Genomic DNA, 23,273 nt, shown 5'->3' on the forward strand with positions numbered 1-23,273 from the left:
GGATGCAATTTTTACCATTGAAAGCCTTTAACCAGTAGATGGATGCGTTTGAGCATCGTGCTCACAACCACAATTTTACAAGCTGGATATTAGTCAGTTTCTCCGACCGGTATCGCGCTCGCCTGTGTGAACGCACCCTAAACGAAAATCTGTCTTATACTGCTGATGCGAAATGAAAGCTGTGCTGTGATTGGTTGCTATGGGCAACAAAGACAGATTTTCGTTTTAAACAGTTTTCATAAAGAGTGCGGTGCCAGGATCGGAGATTGGCCATTTTCAGTGGTCCACCCCTGTACTTGAATGCAGACATAGTTCATAGAGGCGCTATTGCATTGGCATCTATGGAAATTATTGTGCACCTGCAGTGGTGAGAAGCGGTATTGCAAGTTTTTTTTTTTTTTTCTTTTAATTTTGAAAAAAAAAAAGGACTATTATTGACAGGCTGGTGGTTTCCAGCATGTCACACTTCTTGTGACTTACAGGATCGACCACTTTTGTATTTGGCGGGTTACATTTGTCACTCACATCAGTCATCACTCCGGACACAAGGGATGTAACTTAGTGGTACACTTTATTGTTGCACAGCAGACATATGGACGTGTTGATTCATCAGATAAACTTCTTCATTTATAAACATTCTCCTTGTGGTAAAAGAACCGTAACAAAGCAGTCAAAACACGAAAGTATGGAATCCCAGAAAGGACAAAAAGGGTTAAAGCGATTTCCTACTTTATGCAAATAAGCTTAATCCGAGTGTAAAGAAAAGTTCTGCAACTTCCTAATAAACTTTTCCAAGACTTCTAATTGGTGCCCGAGGATAGAAACATTCCTGTTCACATCCAGAAGCTGAAAACCCATCCTAATCAGGGTGCCACATGCGGCTGAGACTCAGTCCAGCCGTGGCCGCCAGTGGAGGCGGGATCTTGCAGCTATTGGCAGCACTGAGTGGGTGGAGACTCACTGGCCGGCGGTATCTTTACAGGAAAATGTACCCAGATGAGGTTTTGTAGATATTGTAAAAATGCTTAATTTGTAAATAAAGCAGTTCTACCACAATATACGCTCGTGCAAATCCGCATACGGTCGTGTGAATCCACCCTTAGCATCTCTGTGAACTGCAGTCCCCCCCCCCCCCCCCCCCACAGTTTTCTGGGGATTGTGACTAAACGGACATCATTTGGGCCTTCTTGCATTTATTTTGCGCACATGAAAACCGGATGACACATGAATGCAACACGGATGTAAAAAGTACACGTACGCACACAGTGAAAAATGGTGTTTTTCACGGGTCAAAATTGCATACGCCCATGTGAATGAGCCCTAATTGGGCACCTGATGGTCCAGAAATGGATGGAGGATTAACCCCTCAGTGACCAGCTATACGTGGGGGTTTTTTTTTTCTTTTACATTTCTATATTGTGGGATAGTAATACTAGATCTGTATTTTTATTTTCTGCGTGTATCACCTAAATCGTGTTAACCCGTAGAATAAGAGGTAACGTGTCAGTTATACTGCATGGGGAACCCCATTAAAAACAGCATTTTTTCATCCCCTATTATATGTACTCCAAATTGGTGCTATTTAAAAGTAAAATACACCTTATCCCACAAAAGTCAATGAAAAAATAAAAATGTCAAAATGTCATGGTTCTCCAAAAGTAGATGATGGAAAAAAACAAAAAAACAAAAACCACTAAAAAGAAAATAAATTTGCCTGGTCATTAAGTTGCAAAATAGGCTGGTCACTAAGGGGTTAAATTACATGCTAGATTATAACAACACTATTCTGGCAGGAAGTGAGGCCGGTCCTGATAAATAAATCTATCCAGTCCTACATTATTACCCAGCGGTGCATGGAAAGGTCATCATCAGGGTGTTGGGGCAGAAGTGATGATGCCATGACACAGATGGTCCAGCATCCTATCGGTGATCGCTAGACGTTATGTGGCCCCTGCATGGTGGCTACATAAATCATTTTTCTTTAATGCTAATCTGATATAAGGCTCAACCAGATTGTCCAATTCTCCAACAAATCCAGTACCTTGGTGGCCCTGAGAATGCCGGATTAGTGGAATTTTAGTGTAAAATGATTAAGCTTCAATGGTATAAAGCAGAAAATCCCTTTCCGAAAAAAAGATGAAAAGCGGAAAAAAAAAAACCAAACAAACAAAACCCCCCCCACAAAAGTGGATGGTCAGCTTATGACAGCTCCTCCTCTTCAGATGCTCCCCCAGTTCTCTGGACGGAGAGGGGCTCCTCATCTTGGAAGGGGTTCTCCAAAGTCAACAAGACCTTTAAGACTGGTGGAGGCGGCCATTTTGAAATAGTTAACATTATTTACTTAACTTTATTACAAAACATACAAGGAATTTGATCAGCTTTGTTTAAAGCGAACTGGTCATCAAGCTTTACAATGTAATCTACGATAAACCTTTAATAGCCCTTTTAACCGGGGCGATTATGGATCAGAGACAAGCGCTCCCGCGGGAATTTGAGCACTAATGGTCCTCTGTAAACGCATGCAGCGACTGAACAACTGACTGCTTCCTGTGAATGCAGACTGGGGGGTGGAGGGGAGGAAAGAACAGTTCGTTAGAGGGTCTCACTGCTGTGTAATAGCATACTCCTTGAGGATAGTTACTCCCACTGCGCCCGAGCTCAGATGACGGTGGGAGTAACGATCCTCAAGGAGCGTAGTACGCTGCTGAAGTCTCGGTAAGTAAGGGAGAGCGGAGGTGCGCAGGCGCTGCCAGGGTTCGCTGCGGCGCCTGCGCAGGATTACAGCAAAGATGAGAAATCAGTCTACATGCCAACCAAGAACAGGGGCTGCCTGGTGGGACGGGAGGGAAAAGTCTGACTCTGTTCTGCAAAATCTTACCAGAATACAGTGCGAGAAAACTCCAAAAGCAGATTGTAAGGAATACAGAACCAAACAGCGATAAGGAAATCTCATTGGTTTATCATGGATTGCATTGTAAAACTTGGACAGGTTACCTTTAAAAAAAAAAAAAGGTCTGCCTCCATGGCTCGGAAAACAAGACTTTCTTCACAAACACACACCACTGCACATGTATCACATTTATCTACTTTCCCATCATTTTCCCCCAAATCTAAATATTTAATAAAAATAAGATACTTGTATTTATACTTTTTTTTAAAAAGGGTATATTTTTCTAAATCTATTTTTTTGGGGTTTTTTTTAGCCTTTTTTTTTTTTTTTAAGGACGTACTAATTTAAAAAGTTTAATTCAGTTTGATATATGGACGGAAGTTTTGATAAAATACTTTTCCCTTACAGGCAGAGATCTCCGAGTTTCACACACAGGACAGCCTTTTTCAGTATGTAACCTGAAGAAGGCACCATTCACCTCATAGTCGCATCATAGGTGCCCTCGGCAGGCTGCAGACCTCCCCCATAACAGGCAGTGCCAAGATCTGTCACACGGAGCAATTAGGATTTATGACAACTATCGAGATACGACTGATCACTGCAATATCACAACCACAAAACATAAAAGCCGTCCTCGGAACCCAAGTGCTCTGTAGTATACAAAAATATTAGATTATTTCCCATATGACAACACAGTAGAGGACGGAGACGGCAGCACCTCACACACAGGATGGGTCTCGGCTGCAATCAGTTTGTGCGGAGCTGGTAATCTGTGAAGGAGAAGAAAAGTGCTCAGATTTAGACTAAGAAAAGGATCCGAAGCGCCAATTACACGGAGAGAATAGATTGTTATTTGATGATGACTGCAGTGGAACTGCGTGATAACAGACAGTCCAGAGACAAAGGTGCTGCTGGTTTCCTGTCTCAGACAATCCCTTTAAATCCTAAATGATGCAGCCTATTTTGGCCCCAAGGACGCAAAGATCTTTTGGAAATTTTCAGCCAAGTGCCTAGAAACGGTTCCGACAGACACAGGAGTGTAACGATGGCGCCACCTGCCCGGGATGATGGAGAACAAAACAGTTGGAGCTGCTGGTGCTTGTCAGATGATCAGAGTCTCTTCTCTACTGGTGGTCTGTCGGGGGTCCTGAGCCCAGTCACCTTGTGTGCCCTCACACATCCACTGGTCCCAATAGCCCCTAACAGTCTGGTTAGACGCTTTTCTCTACTGGTGGTCTGTAGGGGGCATCCTGAGCCCGGTCACCTTGTGTGCCCTCACACATCCACTGGTCCTAATACCCCCTAACAATCTGGTCAGACGCTCCTCTCTACTGGTGGCCTGTCGGGGGGGGGGGGGGGGGGGGGGAAGGGGTCCTGAGCTTGGTCACCTTGTGTGCCCTCACACATGCACCGGTCCCAACACCTCCTAGCAGTCTGGTCAGACACTCCTCTCTACTGGTGGTCTGTAGGGGGCGTCCTGAGCCCGGTCACCTTGTGTGCCCTCACACATCCACTGGTCCCAACACCTCCTAACAGTCTGGTCAGAATTGCCGGTGGGGGACAACTCGTTGATACGACCATCCAGCTTCTCACATCCCAATAATGCGCTCCTCTCAGACTCTGGTAACGGGGGGAAATCTCTTCTCTGCGTCGTAGAGGCGTCTAGTGGCCAACAAGCTCTACACAAGCGGAAGAAGAGGTCACTACACACAAGGAGCCTCCGAGAGCCTCTTATAGGCCAAGGGGGGGGAACCACTTTTAGGGCCTCCGGTGACAAGACCGTTCATCTAATCACCACAACTCTCATCATTTACAGATCTGCCTGAGATGGAACCGCAGGACGGGTTTTACAGCAAAATGACCACTTTTTATAGGATTGTTTTTGTTTTGTTTTTCTTTTCCAGTTTAATATAATAGATTTTATTTCTTTTTGCATCACTGCATTCACAGTCCTATAACTTTATGTTTCCATTGCTACATTTGTGTGAAGGCTTGTTATTTTCCTTAATGTGTCACGCACTATTTTTTATGATGGTTTTTTTGAATATTTTATTGCATTTTTTTCTGGGGAGGTAAAACAAACAGAGAAATCATTTTGGCTCAGTCTGGGTACGAGTTAGTAACTCCTGAGTGTGTTTAGCTTAGATTGTTGGAGTCACCGTATTAAATCTAGACCATGCGTCTACCTACTACTTAGGGTAAGACACTAGCTCTACGGGTCTAGACATTAGAGGAACCAGTACCTACTGGAGATCAGACGGGGCTAAAAGGACAACACCGAATCCCGCTAAGGGAGCCACTAAAGTGTCCTTGACTTACTGGTCCTCTAGTCATTGACTTTATGTGTTTATGTCTGAGTGTGCATTAAGTTTGTTGTCTACCGGCCAATTGAGAGTGCCTTCTAGGGTCCGTCTGTGGGGGTTTTTAATTGAATCTAATAAAGCAACAATTTTAGTAATAGTTACGCTGTAAAACAAATCAAGAAATCATTTTGGCTCAGTTTTTTTTTTTTTATAGCATTTGATGTGCAGGAAACAAAAAAAAAAAAAAAAAAAAAAAAAAAAAGGATGTTTAATTATTTGGACGTGATGATACCAAAACGCGAGTTAAACATTTTTTTAAATGAAGAGGTGAAAGTGCGCAATAAGGTTTTTTTTTTTTTAACTATTAATAATTTTACATTTTTTATGTCCCTGTAGGTGACACGAACCCGCGATCGCATAATCGTTTCAGGTAATACATTGCAGTACTTCTGTACTGTAGTGCATTATCGCACCATTCACCGACTATGGCAGACCCGCATGTCATCGATTGTTGTCCAGTTGTGCAGGCAGCCCATCAGCCCTCTGTGAATATGTTGCGATGGACACATTATGTCACAGAGGGGAGTGTCCAACCCTTTGCCAATCTTTTACATACTGCAATCAACAATGAATGTAACATGTTAGGGCTTAACAGCAGGGATTGGCATTCTCACCGATCCCCTCTGTTATAGCAGGAGGTTGTCTGTCATAGCCAGCACCTACTGCGGATGGCGCAAGCTCAGCTTCTGGGCCCAGACAATACATAAGATGTATATTTACACCCATTTGATGGACTCTTCTCACTCAGGGTGTACATTTATACCCCGAGACAGGAAGGGGTTAAAGTGCCTGTGTCAATTTTGAGATTTGGGATTCTGAAGGTCCCTGCATGAATAGGGCGGAGGTCACCCAAATGCGCCACTGCTCCATTCATTTCAATGGGTAACTAGAAATTACCAAGTACAATCACTTGGCAATCTCTGGTGGTGTAATGGAAATGAAGAGAGAAAACAACTTTACAATTTGGCACAACCCCTTTAAAGAGGACCTGTCAGCTCTCCGTACATGTCCGTTTTTAGTAAATACTTGTATTCCCCATAAAAGAACAGTACGGAAACATTTTTTTCTTTAAAACTTTGCATTGTGTCATCCCTCTGTTATTCCTCCTGGAAATTTAGGAATGACAACTAGATGCCTCCACCCCTCCTTGTCAAAATATGTGTGTCCCTACACACTGTCAGTACTGATGGGACAATGCTGGAGTGTATAGGAAGTGACATGTTATTGATAAGGGGAATGGTAACACCCAGTTATCATTATAGGCATACACTTCCAGGAAGAATAATAGAGCAACGGCACACTGCAGAAGTCTGAGAAAAGACGCTTCAGAATATTTCATAGGAAATACAAGTATTTACTAAAGCAGACATGTTACGTGAGCAGGCAGATCCTTTATTAGGATGACCATATACGATTCTACGCACAGCCAGCTATCAACGCCTTTTAGCCATAAGAGGGGCTTCATGTTTTAATGCAATTATGTGATGCTCCCCTTTTTCGATAAAAGAGGGAGTACTGGATGCAGAACTTCTATTTTGGCAAAATTATACCTACTTTTGGCCCAAATCCCTTCAATGTTTCTTTGGCTTTTAAAAGAGTTGCCTTATCAGAGACGGCCCCTTTCACAATAAAGTAGTTGCAGCAATCAACTGGTCATCCTTGTCCTCAATCCTGAGACATGGCGGACTTTGCTGGTGGAAGCCGTGGCCAGCCCTGCTGAGGAACATGGCAGCTTGAGTCTACCAGAACAAGAGCTCCTCTCATAGGGCAGCTCTTCATTCTGGATCGCAAAGCGGGTCCCAAGTGCGAAGACCACCCTCTAACATCTGTATGCCCTCCTTAGATTTACATTCGAACTCTGATTAGTCATTACATCTACTTTCTATAAGAGGACATAGACCTCTATGTAAAATCCGAGAGAGATGGGGTAGTCTAAATCAGTAGCATTCTGGCGTTTACGGATCAGTATTGGGGTCCAAGAATCTATTAGAAGACCTCCAGAGACATTTAGGTGTCCTTCACATACCTCCACTTTGGGTTATGTATCTGACCCATGGAAGCGCCTGGTATCCACTTTTTTCAATAATTTTCATGTAACGAACCTTAAAAAAAAAGGACAAAGATAATAATTACTACAATGTAGATCAGAAGGGATTCTGTTTCTTCTTGTGGAGAGTGCCAAGTAGGCATGAGGAGACATAAGCAGGTTTCCTAGAGGACCATTGCACTAATATGCAAATGATATGGTATAAGGCCTCTGCAGCTCCACCTACTGGAAAGGTAGCTTCTAGAGATGAAGGAGCGTACTCGGCCACGCCCCTTTTTCGCCCGAGCGCTGCGATTTGAGTACTTCCGTACTCGGGCGAAAAGATTCGGGGGGCGCCGTGGGTGAGTGGGGGGTTGCAGTGGGGGGGGGGGGGGGGGGGGGGGGGGGGAGGGAGAGAGAGAGGGCTCCCCCCTGTTCCCCGCTGCTACGCCACGCTCCGCCACGCCTCCCCCCACCCCCCGAATCTTTTCACCCGAGTACGGAAGTACTCGAAAATCGCGGTGCTCGATCGAGTAATTACTCGAAACGAGTAGGTTCGCTCATCTCTAGTAGCTTCCCTTTCAGGGCACCGAGTGAGAAATCGCTCACTTGTCGGAGTTGCTTTGTTTTGAGTAAAACTAAAAACCAAGCGACTATTGAACCGTGTAAACAGGAGCGCTCGAGGTTTGAGAGATTCTGGTTTACTGTGAATGGAGGCCAGAGGGTCGGAACAATCCCAGCCTGCTTCACCACCATTCATTGAAGGACCATTGCTACTTTGTAAGCACAGGAGCAATAGTCGGGCAGTAGTCCATGGCTTGGCTAGCGGACTCATATGTGTCCGACAGTCGTCCCCGTAAAGGTACTTTAAGTCAATCCTCAACCTTCTGAGAAGCCATAGAATACAAGGCACGCTAGTCTAATGTAACCATGATCCACTTCTCTTCCGAAAGTAATAATCACGATTGGCGGATCACCACCCACCCAGGATCAGCACTCATGTCCGGTTGTATCTATAATTCCCATAATCTGATTGGCTGAAGGGTGTCCCATCCCTGAACACTTCACTGGGATATTATCCTACACATTTACACAGTAGGTCTTCATATACCATGTACCTGGATTCCAGAGACCGTGAAATAAGGAATTTCAAACTTTACAGCGATTGGAGGTTTTCCTTCTAACTCTTCTGTCTCCACACTGGGAAGCCCAAAGTGCGCCCTCATCAGATACTCCTTCCCACCCTGCATGATGATGACAAGATGTTAGACATGATTTCATTGTGGTGGACCGGCATATAATGACCATTTTAGTAGTTTACAGTTAGTAAATCTCGATGTCCCAGCGACATCCTTGGTGGCCCAGTGGACTCAATACATGAAAAACAAGACATCTACTACAGTATTGTCAAGTAAGGACACCAAATTTTTACATTGTGAAAATAAACTAACCACGTACAGTAGTTATTAGTCCTCAGGATCCAGTAGAGGGAAACCACATATATATTAAAAAAAATAAAAATCTCTATTTCTTGCTCACCGGAAAGGACTTGATGGTCCACACAACCACATTTCTCTCAGGAACATATTTAGCATTGCCCACGCTGGTCTTAAATTTTGGAGAATCTGCATCACTTGGAACAGGAACAGAAATCTCCACATTGTTTGCCACAGATTGTTTCTTAAACTGACCCTTTGCCTGATAGAGAACAAAGAAAAGACATAAAGGCATCAAGCCAAGTGCTAGGTGTTACACTATCTGGACAACAAGCTAAGTAGGGCAATTTGCCATTTTATAGAGATTTTTCTTGTAATACCACCATATAGAGTCATATCCAAGTAATGCTTTCACAAACCACCGTCATACAATTCCCATATAACACTGCCTGGCAGTTCCACCATATACCCCTTAACGCAGGGTGGTTTTAGGTTGTTCATGGGGTATTACGGCCAGCAGAAGTTCTCCCATGGTTTCCTCATGTCCCATCTTCTAGTATGCTGTTGGGGCAGTATTTATGCAACACTTTTACAGCTAATCCATTACAGCGGCTCAACTGACCACATTGATTCTGCTTAGGCTCATTTGGAGAGAAAAGATGGATGGCCTATATAGTGCCTATGAATTCAGGAAATATCATGGTGGCTGCTCTATTAGAGGCAGGCGTTTAGAGAAGGGACAGTGAAACAAAACAGTGACTAGAAAACGGCGCAACCATCTTTCTCAAATCAATCATATCACAAGGGATTAATTCCCACACTTCTGTTTTTAGTTAATGAAAAGGACCAGGGATACACGCGTTTCACGCCCTCTTCGTCAGTATTGCGAATGGTGGCAGCAGAGAATTGTGCATAATAAGAAACTGGGGCAAGCCCGGAGATCAGTAACCATTTTGTTTCACTGTCACACTTTTAGAGAGGAGTTTCTGATTCGTTAGCCTACCTTTAAATATTCCTATCCTTTGCAGGGTGTTGCTGGTTATAGCGTTCGCTATGTGTATTGAAATACAGTACAATATTGCTTATCTGCTTCTAGTGTCTTGTTCCTAGTCAGGCTTTTGTTTCTTATCACTGTAGCTTTATTCGTGTGGTCTCTACTGTAGTGACCCAGAGTAGGGTCCCTTCATGATTTGGAAGTCTATTTGTTTTTAAGTAAGTTTGTTTGTCTCCCTGTCCCATTAAGTTTGTTGTGATTGGTGGTTTAGAATAATGGGGGAGGAGTTTGTGAGAGAGTAGAAGAAGTATGGTATGTGGCCAGTGAAGGAGGTGCCCACAGGGGAGACGGGCTGATGCTCCTGCCAGGGCTAGGCTGCTGCTATGTCTCTGCTGCTAGAAGGCTTGCCTCCTCCAGGGACGAATGCACAGGAGATGCTGCTTAAGAGTTGGTTTGGGAATGCAAGAGCCCCCGCTGAACTGCATCTGGAGGGGAAAGCACAGAAACCAGTTACAGCTAAAGTGATTTTGAGAGACCATATAACACTAGAAAGTGTCCTTCAGATAACAGCGATTTGAGATGTGTGTTTTGAGAGAAGAATAGAGATGAGCGAGCATACTCGCTAAGGGCAATTACTCTATCGAGCATTGCCCTTAGCGAGTACCTGCACGCTCAGAAGAAAAGATTCAGGTGCCGGCGGGGGAGAGTGGGGGAAAACGGAGGGGAGATCTCTCTCTCCCCCCGCTCCCCCCTGCTCACTCCTGCAACTCCCCACTCACCGATGCCGGCAGCCGAATCTTTTCTTCCGAGCGGGCAGGTACTTGCTAAGGGCAATGCTCGCTCGAGTAATTGTCCTTAGCGAGTATGCTCGCTCATCTCTAGAGAAGAACCTTTTATTGTCAAAATGTGTTCAGAAAGGTAACGCTTAGAAAACCGTTCTGAAGTCTGTATGTTAATGTTGAGAAGTACAAGTTGAAATGTGAGTAAAAGGAAACCGTGTGTCCCCAGTTTTGAAAAAAGCACTCTGTCTGTGAACCCCTTAATCACAAGTAACGCATGACTCATCTAGGGACACTGGCGTCACGACAATAATCTAGGACTGAACTGCAGCTATCAAAGCCTGCTAAAATCTTATCTCCCTTGCTAGTGATCAAGCTGGGTTATACTCCAGTTTTTGGGGAAAGGAGACGGTACAGCAAAGTAATTCGGTAAGCGCTGCGGAATAAGTTGGCGCTATACAAATAAAGATTATTATTATCGGTATTTGCTCTTTGTATTGGAGTTTTGATTTTTTAGTTCAGCAATCCTTTTGCTTTCTCGTCTCTGGGTCTTAGCGCCCTTCTTGTTGCTTTTAAGAGACAGCTTTTCAGACAGGATTTGCACTATGGATGTATTTAGGAATCCTCAAGGACAGTGGCTTTTGGTGTTAGGCTTACCTTGAGGGATAGATTAGGGGAAGACTTTGGGAAAGTTAGTTATCTGTTCACCATCACTCATCTCCTCCATTACTGGACTACCATCACCATCCATACAGATTACCACCTCCATTTTCCCGAATTCCTATTTTTGCATTTTGTTTTACCTAGTAGTGTTAATACGTGGTTTATATAATTGTTCATCCGACTGTGCTGTTACATAATTCAGCTCTACTGTAAATCTTGCGGGTATCCGAGTAGTGGGAAACCCTGTTAGTGCCAGCGAAAGGCGATTGCTACAGGTGAGGCCCAGTTCTGCCATCATGTGTTTACACGGTGTCACTGCATAGGGTTCCTGTGCTGCAGAATCCCTAGCAAACCAAGGGCCGTGGGAAACTGACCAGTTTTCCATCCCCTAAAACTGACCGTCGGTGTCATAGAGCCAGTCCTCTCTATGCCACTCTGTGGCTGTAAGGACGGATTCTATAAGTTCTCCATTGTTTTATCAAGTGTTACCTTCACCATGATTTCCAGTCGACTGTGGCTGAACTTTTCTATGACAGATTCGATCCAAATCAAAGGTTTAACCTGCATGGATTAAAACAAAAATCACAATAACTATGTATTACCACACTATATGACTTCCAAGAATACAACAGTCATACAACGTCAGATGGGGATCTACAAACTGGAGCCCAATAATTATGACTGCAGTCATGTGACGTCATTGGCCCCTTTAAAAATAAATGCATTAATTTTGCAGATTTTTTTCATAGGTCTCACTTTTCAGTTGTGTTGTGCTGACTGAATATTACCAGAAGGGCCCTTCAATTATCACTAGAGGTTGGGGTTCTAATGACTGAATTAAAAAAAAAATCTATTCATTTAATCAAAAAAACAGGAGATTATACTACTAAAAAATGCTCACATGGATGCAATCTATCACAGCCTTCTTTCTAAACAAGAAGGGCTCCTGATCCTCTGAGCCTCGAGGCCCCACAAGCATCAGGGATAAGTGGCCTTTCTTCAACTAAGTTTAGGGAACCCTGTATGTGCTCAAACATCTCCCAAAAGTCAAAATTCTAGGTTTGGTTCCTCGGAGTTGCAGGGGAGAGAGAAACGTGATTGCCAAACACTCCAACTGGACCACCTGAAGGGACAGCCATAAGGGTATGGCATCCTGAGAAAGTCTGTGACGAACACACGTGCAGATGAACATATAAGAATAAATAATAAGCATGGTGTTCTGCCAGCTTGGCCTAATGGCTGGCAGTATAAAAATTCCTCATATTCGAACATAGCTATAAAGCCAGACCAATAGAGGAGCATGCAGTAAACAGTGAAAAAAAGAAGTGAATCCTACTAATGAAGTTGGTTTATCATCTGTAAGTGATCTACTGGTCCCACAAGGCCACTTTCTGGACTTTCAAACTACTTGATACAATAAAGGGACATCTAGTTGTTTACAGGTAGTAATTGAGCAAGCCGGCAGACTACCATATGAGTAAAGCCTACTGTACTGCAGGAGACTAGACAGGCAGGGTTACACAACCGATGAAAGCAAAGACGACCGATTGTATACAGTCAGTCAGATTAGTACCTGCGTATTCAGACGGTAAGACATCAGCTCAAAGTCACCATCTGGAGGAATAAACGAGATGGTGCGATCATTCTCAAACCGGGACAGACGGACACACTGGTGGAATTTCACATCTTCGAGCTCCACAGTCTTATTCTTATTACCTAGGCATCAAAATAAGTAAATTTAAATGTGGTCGGGGTATTGCGATTTAACCCAATAAAACACATGCCAACAGTTTTTTGTGGAACAATCGTACAAACTAGACCAAAAAGGGGCGGGGTTTATGCAAATCTGCATTAAAAGTTGCATATCCCTGGGAGTAGCAGATTGTTACATGTGCTGGCAACTTTTGGGGCAAGTAAAACTTAATGGTGGGTCATCCCATTACTCTAGAAGAATTGGCATTCTAATTTTGTTACTTGTAGCTTGATTTTTGATATTCGGTATGATTTGTGACCCAACTTTCATGACCACGAACCCTCTATTTCCTTCAGAGAGAATCTGCTGGTTGCTGCAGATAAACTTCCTGTGGGGTTTCAGCCATTAGGTCCTCATAGCGAGTCTGTCTTTGTGGCACCACCTCTAGGGATCTGCTCAATACTTTTGAAGTTAAAGACCAACTTCCAGGTGTTGACTAGATGGTACCTCACTCTGGTTCAGAATGCCAGAGTGGTCAACGGTTACCCCTCAAATTATTTTCGGGAGTGTCATTTTCTGGCGGACATGCTCCACATTTGGTGGTTCTGTCTCAAGGCCTACCTATTTGGATTTACGTTTACTTTATCATTCTTACCGTTAAAAACCCCTGAGAAACGCTTCTCAGAGGTCAAGAGGCAACTCTCAAAAACTTTTCCTTACCATATCTTTTATAACCTTGGACCACCCATATGATCAATATCTTGTTCCCTACATACCCTATCAGCCAATGGATAGATTTACTATGACCACTGACTTAGTTGTGGTCTCTTCCCCCCACTGCTGACTTCAGACAACCCCAACCTCGCCATTTTGGTACTCACGTCCTGTTAGCTCGAAGAGGACTCTGTCATTCAATCCAAGCCTCAGCTCTGGCATCCCGGAGAGGAAGACCTTGAGTTTCACACTTCCCACTATCTCGCTTAGTAGAACACTACCATTAGCGTTCACCTGAAATACAACCATACGGCCCATAGTACACTTTATAATTGCTACTCACCATCATCATGACAAAGCAGTGGTGATGCTTGGTACACAAGTTGCCACTGCTGATGGTTTCATTTCCCATTCTGAAACATGACTTTTCCCATATCCTTAAGCTTCTTCAAAAAAAAAGACTCCACAAAATAAAATCTACTCACCAGCAAGTTAACAGATTCAATCACGTCTATGAAGACCTCGTTCTTCTTGTACTTGAGTCCCTCAGACCTCCAGGACACTGCATTTGTCACAGTGGTGGGGACTCGAGACTTGGCGGTTTCAAGTTTGTTACTTTGTTGTGTGATATATCTAGACCAGAAGAGAGATGAGGGATGAAGACCACCGTACCTACAGGCAACCACTAGACAACCTTCATGTTACGTAACCTAAAGTTCATGAAATATAGTCAAGACTTTTTATGTTCTCAAAACAAGGTAATTCGATGAATACCATTTCCAACTAGGTTCAGAGTTTGTGTTTAGAGACCGGCAAAAAGCTTCCTATGGGTCTAAATATGTGCAAAAAATGTGATCTTGGTGTCCACCTTCAAACGCTTCGCTCTACATGGTCGAAAAGAACTTTTGTTTTTCTAAGTTATATTATGTGGTCAAACGTATGTGGACAACACACTTACAGTTGTAACAAACCATAGCTTAACTACAATGCTGTGAGATAAGTTATTATGCAAATAGGGGAGATGGAATAATACCTCCACAGTGCCACCTATTGGAAGGCAGCATTCCTTCAAGCCAAAGTTAGACTCTTTATACAAGCCTTGAAACAGTGGCTGGGAATTAGAAAGCAAAGCCAGACTCCATGTACAGACAGCTGTTTCAGGGTATTTGCCCTTCATCAGTGTACAGTAGGAGTCTGGCTTTGCTAGTCAGAGACCTGGGATGGGGGCCAGAAACACTATCTTTTCTCCTTAGGGAGAACACCTAGAAGGTGAGTGAGGAGACTCAAAAGGCCATTCATGCTCCTCTGGGTAATATGCAAATAAGGAAGATGAAATAATACCTCCACAGTGCCACCTGTTGGAAGGCAGCATTCCTTTAAGTCAAAGTTAGACTCTTTATACAAGCCTTGTAACAATGACGGGGAATAAACGTTATTATGACGTGACAGTCATGTTAACAACTGCTATCTGTACATGATCTTGTTGGACGTCCCATTCCAAAACTATGGGTGTTAATATGATGTTGTACCCCCCTTTTGTGACTCTAGCAACCTCAGAAGAAAGTGTCTAAGGACAAATCTTAGAGCTGAGGGATGACAATGAGGGAGAAGGTCTGGCTTGCAATCATCTCAAAAGGTGTTGGATAGACAACCCCATATTGTTATGGGCCTTGTTTTGTACACAGGGGCACAGTCATGCTGGAACAAGAAAGGGCCAATCCCAAAGTGTTGCCACAAAGTTGCAAACAACAATTGTGAAAAATCTCTGTGTATGCTGTAGGATTGACATTACTCATCTGTGGAAATAAGGAACCGAATATCAAAGACAGCCCTAGACCATAACCCCTCCTCACCACGTTTTACAGTCAGTACTATACATTCTGGTATGTAGTATTTTCTAAATCCATCCATCAGTCAGACTGAGAAACACGTTTTCTAATGTCCGAGTCCAATGACAACATGCTTTACACCACTCCTGCCGACACTTGGCATTGTGCACAGCTGCTCGACTAAGGAAACCCAGTTCACAAAGTGATTAACGTAGAGTTCTTGTGCGAATGTCATTTCCCGAGGGCTGTGTGGACCTCCATAGTGAGCGATGCAGCAGAAGACAATTTTTATGCGTCACACTTCAGCACTCGGAAGTTCCAATCCATGTGTGTGCATGAGAGCTATGTACTATATTCTGATAATTACTCCAAAACACTTACGTTCACAGCTGACTGGGGCAGATTTAGAAGGTGAGAAATTATAGTGACCGACATGGGGCAAAGGTGGCATCCTATGACTATACTACGAATAAAGTCAGCTAGCTCTTCAGGATGACCCATACTACCACCAAGGTTTGTCTGTGGAGATCGCAAGGCTGTGTGCTTGATTTTATGCAGCCGTTTGTACAGGGTCTGGCTAAAACACCTGAATTCAGAAGGGGAGTTCAAATACTTTTGGCCATGTAATGCCATGTTGGTACGGTCCTGGTATACTAATTTAGTCCAAAGCTTTGGAAAAGCCTACTGAGATATGGACAATTGTATTTTCAAACCGCAAAACCGGTCCGACACAGGGCTTTGGGTAAAGATTCAGAAGGAGAAGACATCTCACATGGTCTAACAATTCCAAGAGTATTTACTTGGATTGCCAATAACTTACTCTTGAAGAATTTTACTTTCTGTGGTCTGAGGGAACCCAAAATCCATCACCTCGTCCAACAGCTCATAGATAATGACAAAGTTGTCACGGATGCTTTCTTCTTCCAACTCCTTGAAGTACTCAGTAAAAACCTACATAGAAGAAGAAATGGTAGACAAGTACAAGACCATCCTAGATGTATGGCACTCATCCTATAGTGCGATAGCGAGGGCTCTTACTATAGTAACTGCTCTGAGAAGTCAAAGGAAACATGAAGCTTCCATTCCAGGACAGGCAGTTGGATTATAGGTCAAGGCTATAGTAGTATAAAATACAGTAAGTTATCCTACATTCACTCCTTCCTCAGTGACTTACAGTATTTTGCCCACAAGGCTCTGTACATGATCACCTACCTATATGACTGCAAAGGATACCCCCCCTACTGTTAAAAATACAGTACTTTAATCAAAGATACCTTTAAAAATACGCCTCGGTAGACAAGCACATGATAGAATACATTAGTAATGGTTATACACTCAAGGTCTAGGGCTATACAACAACAGGGGTTCATGCAGTACTCACGATCTGTAGACTCAAACTTTGGAATTCAACATACAATGTATATATGTGTCATCCCAAGAAGGATCAGCGTGGGCCTCAGGCGATGCACTGATAAAATACTATCCATGTTAATACCCTTCAATTGCCCTGCACAGCTGTGGGGCGATCGCCCTGACAAGAGCGACCCTACTCCATGGAGGCTCACCCTGCTGTCACCCTACAAGACCATAAGAGGTCATATATCTATATACCCATTAGTTGTGTATTCTATCATTATGGGTTTGCCTATTTGGGGATATTTTTAAGTATCTTTGATTATTGCATTTTTAAAAGGACAGCTTCACACTGGTGTATTTACGTGCATTATTGTGCACGCAAAATTTGCACACACTATACGCAGAGAATAGAACCCATTGATTTCAATGGGTATGTTCAGATTTCATTTTTTCCACACGAGTGAAAAAATAAATAAAATCGCAGCACTTTTGTGCACATTTGCACACCAATGACCCCCATAGAAATCTACAGGGGGAGGGGTGCAAATGTGCACCCAATACGCAAGGAGATGCGCGATACGCTGAGCAATTCCACGGGAAGAACACCACATCTGGAGCTCATTAGGCTAAATAGCCATTGGGACTTGGTAGTGTCACGCACGCAAAAAACATGTAAGGAAAAAGCTCAGTAAAATAAGCATACACGAGCGCAAAGAAGACTCGTTCACGGCCCGTGTGAAGCCGCCCTAATAGGGAGGGTAGCCTTTTGCAGCTATATGTGCCTCGTTGTTGGCCCCTGGTGCTTTATATTATTATTGCAGTGATAATAATCACTTACCTCTACAACTTTATACAGGAAGGAGTAGACTAGAGCCGCATTGGCATTCTTGTTGGTTAATGCAACCACTGAAGAGAGGAGTTAAGGAACTCAACCCTACAATATACAGACATCATAGAAAGGATTGTCTAGGATTAGAAAAACATGGCTGCTTTCTTCCAAACACAGCACCACACCTCTCCACAGCTGCAATAGCACACACAATTAACTTCAATGCAGCTGAGCTGCAATACCAGACACAGCCCGTACACAGGTGTGGCGCTGTTTGCAAAAGAGAGCAGTCATGTTTTTCTAACAACATGTACTGAAACTAAACCCCTTTGTGTAGAGATTTCTATAGTAGAAGAGGATTTTAGGTGAAGCTCTCCTTTAAGTAATGGAGGCTCCTGTGTAAACCATTCTCTCCAGCAATGGTCTAACATGAGGCATGATAAAGACAATAGTGTGACCTTCCTTAGGCCCCCTGTCCACGGGCCTTGCTGTATCCCGATGCGGATCTCTGCCACGGAAGCCGCAGAAGGATCTCCGCGATCCGCCTAATCTAAAAGATATGCTGACCGTGGAGAATCGGGGCAATTTGTAGCATGCTGCGAATTGCCGCCCGCGAGCGGAGAATCGCAATCATTCTCCGCTTGTGGACACGGGGCTGGCGCTTTCCATAGCAACGCTATAGAAAGCTTCAGACGGCGTGATTCACCGCTGTGGACAGGGGGCCTTATACAGTTTCCTGGGTTGGCCATGACAACCTCTACTCAGTGCCGTGTGCAGGTCTCACAAAAAGTAGTCATTGCAAAATTTCTCTATCGTAGTGGTATCCAACCCACGGCTGTCCAGTGGTTGTGAAAACAGTTCCCAACATGCCCCGACAGCCCTGAGCTGGGAGTTGTAATTTCACAACTACTGTACAGAGCGATTACCGGCCTCTGGGAGATACAATATATAATATACAATCATTTCTACACTATCCTACCAAAGTAAGTAGACCCCTGAGCAAGAATCACACGTAGTATTTATTTCCATATGTTAATACTTAGTGGGGCTCCTTGGCCATAGTGACATCGGATGCTCTCCGTGGCATACTTTATACCAACGTCTGATACACTTTAGCTGTTATTTCCCTCCATCCTTCCTGCAAACATTTGATGAGTTCTCTCTAAGAAAATGGACGGGGTTCATATTTCCTGACCCGATGTTCCACTTCATCCCAGAGGTGTTCAGTAGAGTTCAGGTCGGTCCAATCATGGAACATGCATATCCTCAAACCAATGTAAAACAGCGTTGGCTCTGTGACAAGGCGTGTTGTCTTGTTGGAAGTATGGCCGACTATTCTTAGGCCTCATGTCCACGGGGAAAATCAGATCCGCTGCAGATTCTACATGGAGAATCTGCAGCGGGTCCCTCCTGCCCCGCGGACATGAGCGCTGAAAATAGAAATTTAAAAGCATTTACCTATCCGGCGCGGGCGGCGAAGGTCAGCTGTTCCTCACGGCCGGATCTTCATTTTCGGCCGGCGGATGAATTCCTGACGCCGGCGGCACGTCGCCGACGTGCCGCGCGCATGCGCCGGGCACATCCGCCGAGCCGAAGCAAGGGAGATGCGGCCGTGAGGAAGAGCAGAGCTTCGCGGTCCGCTGCGGGTGAGTAAATGCTTTAAATTCCTATTTTAGGTCTCCCGCGGATCCGGACGGCTTCCATAGGCTTCAATAGAAGCCCGCGGGAGCCGTCCCCGCGGGAGACCCGCATGAAAATGGAGCATGGTCCAGATTTTTTCATGCTCCATTTTTTTTAAAATGCCATTTATTGACGATCCGCGGGTATTTATCTACCCGCGGGTGGTCAATGCATCCCTATGGGGTGCGGATCCGCGCGCGGGAGATCCGCTGCGGATGTTAAATCACATTTTGCCCGTGGACATGAGCCCTTAGAGTATTACCACATTGTCGGCAGCACATTATTGTCTAGAATGTCAGGGTCACCTCCATGTTCATGGTATCACTACAACCAGAGGATGGAGATCATGCCACGTAAAACATCCCCAGACCATAACGAAACATCTACCGTACTTACCTGTTGGCATAACACACTCCGTCAGAAGGCATTCCCCAGGCATCCTCAACATCCAAATACCTCTTCTGATGTGAAGATGAAGTAGTGCGATTCATCACTCCATAGAATGTTCTCCCATTGCTCAATTGTACAATGACATCCCTCCTTGCACCATTGTAGATGGGCGACGCATCTTCTTTGTCCATTTTCTTTGAGAGAACTCGCCAAATGTTTGCAGGATGAATGAAGGGAAATAGCAGCTGAAGTGTATTAGGCGTTAGTAGAAAGTATGCCACGAAGAGTATCCGATGTCCTTAGGGCCAAAGGAGCCCCACTAAGTATTAACCTATGGAAATGACTACTACTTGTGATTCTTGCTCAGGTGTCCACTTACTTTTGGTAGGACAGCGTACACCGGATATGATGGACAATCTACTATTGCAAGCAGGATACGGTAGAGGTTGCTGTGTTTGATCCACAAGAAGTGGACTTTCCCGTGGATGAGAAGCGGTGTCAGGTTGCCTTCTTCCTCCCTCTGGACGAGCAGCGGCATAAAGTGATCGATCTCAGTCATATTAAGGTCTCCCTTATAATTGCGACAGATGAGGGGCTGCATGAGAGGAACATATACACAGTTACAAGGTGAGGGAGGGGTTCACATACTATGGGTATAGTCATACAGGCAAAATCCACGTTGAAAATTGGCCATCAGAAATCTCCACATTTAACTGCAAATTTGATACAGATTCTGCTTGGATTCCCAATTTGATATGGAATCCATGACAAATAAGCGGCATGTCACTATACTATGTGACAGGTGCCTGAGTCCATGTAGGATGAACTATGGCATGGAGTCCCATCAAAAACTGGTTAGGCACAGAATACGTGCGGATTTCGGTGCAGAATCCGCACAATAAGACTCCCGACCATGAAGTCCAACGACCCCTGTGATCCGTGGTTATTACAGGGGAGTCACATGGTGGCCCACTGGAATCAATAAAAAGATAAGGAAATCCGGAATGCTGAGACCCCAATCTAAGCGTACGCTCACAAGGCGGATCTTGGTGCCGATTCTGTGCCAAAATCCGCATCGTATTCATTTGAACGGGAATCCAGATTTTTTTCCTCGGCTTCTTTTTAAAACCACGTTGCAAAAAAATAAAGAAGCGAAATGCCACTTTCCGCGTCTGAAGTCCCACACAAGGATTCGGCCCATTCACATAATGTATAGATCTGCGGCAAAAACATGCAGCCTAGCCCTGCAGTTCTGCAGTTTTAGATACGAAATCTGCTATTAAGGGGTTATACAATCAGCGGTCCGAGGCCGGGGCGACGCAGCGACACGTGTTGTACGACGGTTTCAGAGCTGCGAATGGACAGCCAAATCACAATACCAAGATTACATGTGTGAAAGTACAAAGATGACCTGCATTACACTTGTCATTCAGGGGTTAACACCGGTTAGTCCGAAGCTCGTGAAGCAACTATACTGGACTGAACGGTCCTTGAGAATTTCCCGGAGACCATATAGTCATTGTATCCTAATTCCTTACCCTCATCAATGTAGCTAATGTATGCACAAGGCCTCCCGTCCACGGGCGGGTCAGACTCTGCATGCGGGAGACCACAGTGGAATCCCACCCGGCTGAGGACCCTGCTTACATGTCCGCGTCTTCTTTTTCTGTACTGCAAATGTGCCGGCCGGCACACGTGCGCAATACTTTTTTTTTTCCCCCCCGCACACTCCTGCTTTCCTGCGGAATCCGTGACCCGTTTGCAGTGTCAACTGCACATGCGCCGTGGATTGGACGGCTTCCATCGACATCAGTGGTTCCCTATGGGCAGTTTGAACTGCGGATCTTCCATGTGGGTGCCCCGTGCGGATTCTGCAATTTAAATCCGCCATTGCGCCTTATGATTTGCTACTTTTTTACTGTAACTTAGGCCCCCTGTCCATGGCCGTGACGGAATCGCTAGTGATATTCCGCCGTGGAGGAGAGTTGTCAGATCTCCACGCTGAGCCCATCTGACAGATGCTGCGGTTTGAATCCTGCGAGTGGAGAATCGCTATGATTCTCCGCTCATGGACATTGGAGCTGCGCTTTACAGCAACGCTATGGAAAGCGTTCACTGCGTTACCCATGGCCGGATTATCGCCACGGGGACCGCAATGAACTATCGCCCGTGGACAGGAACCCTTAGGGTGTTGTCCACTGTGATTGGACAACTACACATTTCTTCATTCCACTTCCTGAAGAAGAGCTTTGGAAGAACACTGAATTGCTTCATGTTGGGTTCTTCTCCGGTGCACCGTACAGACAAGTGGGTGGACCTGGTTGATGAGGCATCGATATCCATTCAATATCACCTAAATTAAGGCATTAATCCAACAAGTTGTTCCTTATACACAGGATAGGGGATAATTCATAACTTGCTGATCAGTGGGGGTCTCACCACTGAGGCCCCTGCCGATCTCTGTAATGGGGGTCCTGTGTCCCCTTTGCTTGGCACTGCGGAGGTCGCTTCTCCCAGCTGTGATGTCAGAATGAATGAGGTGTTGGTCACTCTGGTACCTCTGCAGTCCCACTGAAAGTGAATGGGGCGTCAGCGCGCTAGCACAGCCAGAGCTTCATTCAGTCTTCTCCTCACTGCGGGGGGCGCAGTAACCCACAGTTCACTCCCTTCTGGTTTGTCGTTTATGTATGGTGCATTCATGCGGGTGAGAAAGCTGTGCGCTGCTAGACGCACAAAAAAAGTCACACGAAAATACAACCTACTATTTGTGAAGGGTCGATTCATGCAGGCGGGGAAAAAAAACGTGTAAAAAGCAACAGAGTAAGCGACAAAATTACGTACACGACTATCTGCGCTTGTAAACCAGCGGCATTTTAAGGCAGACGATTCTGTCAGCATTCGCTCGATCCAACGATTTCCTTCTTCGTGTAAAAGGGCACTTTATGTCCCGTGTATTCAGCGGATGTATTGGGGGTATTGGGGGGAGGGGGGCGGAGGTAGGGGGCATCTCACCTCGCAAATAATAGAGGCAATAAGTTTCAATCGTGTACTGCTGTGGGGACAACAAGTCCCAGCATGTCACACTGTAGCCCACTGAGCAGGGCATGGAAAAGAAACAATATATACCCCTTTTATATGCATAATAATGGAGCTTCACTTTAATGCAGCTTATTGCAGTCCAGTGTATATTATACATCCCCGCTTCTTATACTGTATTCACTTTAATGGGGCCTATTACAGTCCAGTGTACATTATAAATCCCCATTACTTCGATTCTATTTACTTTCCGTCCTCCTGTCACGACACAGAAGTTGTCTGCGACTTTCTATAGAGCTAATGGCTCCTAAACTACATCTCCCAGCATCCCCACCCACTAGAGACCCTGCAGGGCATGATGGGAAATGTAGTCCCTGAGCAGACGCCGCGGTCGTGCGCTCTCCGGCGCTACAGGTAGGTCGGCGGGGGCACTTACTTACCTTGCCCTTCAGGTCCAGAACGAAGACGGCAGAAGCAGACATGGTGACAATATACAGGAGGGGGACAGATGCTGGAAGTCACTGCCGCAGTGTCAGCTTCCTAATGGCTGCCACCCTCCTCTTCCTCCTTCCTGTGAGCACCTGTCGTACGTCAG

At 44.8% G+C, this 23,273-nt stretch overlaps 1 protein-coding gene across 1 annotated transcript; it reads right to left on the minus strand.

The window, feature by feature from the left end:
* Window positions 1-1,128: 1,128 nt before the first annotated feature.
* AP1M2 (adaptor related protein complex 1 subunit mu 2) lies at window positions 1,129-23,273 on the minus strand. Its single transcript, XM_066593590.1, has 12 exons — window positions 23,119-23,273; window positions 20,081-20,237; window positions 17,582-17,649; window positions 16,208-16,338; window positions 14,044-14,191; window positions 13,726-13,852; window positions 12,725-12,867; window positions 11,641-11,712; window positions 8,819-8,977; window positions 8,398-8,523; window positions 7,280-7,355; window positions 1,129-3,660 (listed from the first exon to the last, which is right to left on the minus strand). The coding sequence occupies exons 1-12, from the start codon at window positions 23,158-23,160 to the stop codon at window positions 3,638-3,640; spliced, it is 1,272 nt and encodes a 423-aa protein (XP_066449687.1). The 5' UTR covers window positions 23,161-23,273; the 3' UTR covers window positions 1,129-3,637.

Source organism: Eleutherodactylus coqui, chromosome 2 (assembly GCF_035609145.1).
Source record: "Eleutherodactylus coqui strain aEleCoq1 chromosome 2, aEleCoq1.hap1, whole genome shotgun sequence".
Lineage (NCBI taxonomy): Eukaryota > Metazoa > Chordata > Amphibia > Anura > Eleutherodactylidae > Eleutherodactylus > Eleutherodactylus coqui.

What these genes read in the sequence shown, in the direction of transcription:
- AP1M2 (XM_066593590.1), bottom strand. Translation starts at nt 23,160, where the DNA reads ATGTCTGCTTCTGCCGTCTTCGTTCTGGACCTGAAGGGCAAG. An exon ending in TTCTGGACCTGAAGGGCAAG is followed by an intron (nt 20,238 to 23,118) that starts GTAAGTAAGTGC and finishes CCTCTCATGCAG; the next exon opens with CCCCTCATCTGTCGCAATTA. An exon ending in CTTACCGTCTGAATACGCAG is followed by an intron (nt 11,713 to 12,724) that starts GTACTAATCTGA and finishes TAATCCATGCAG; the next exon opens with GTTAAACCTTTGATTTGGAT.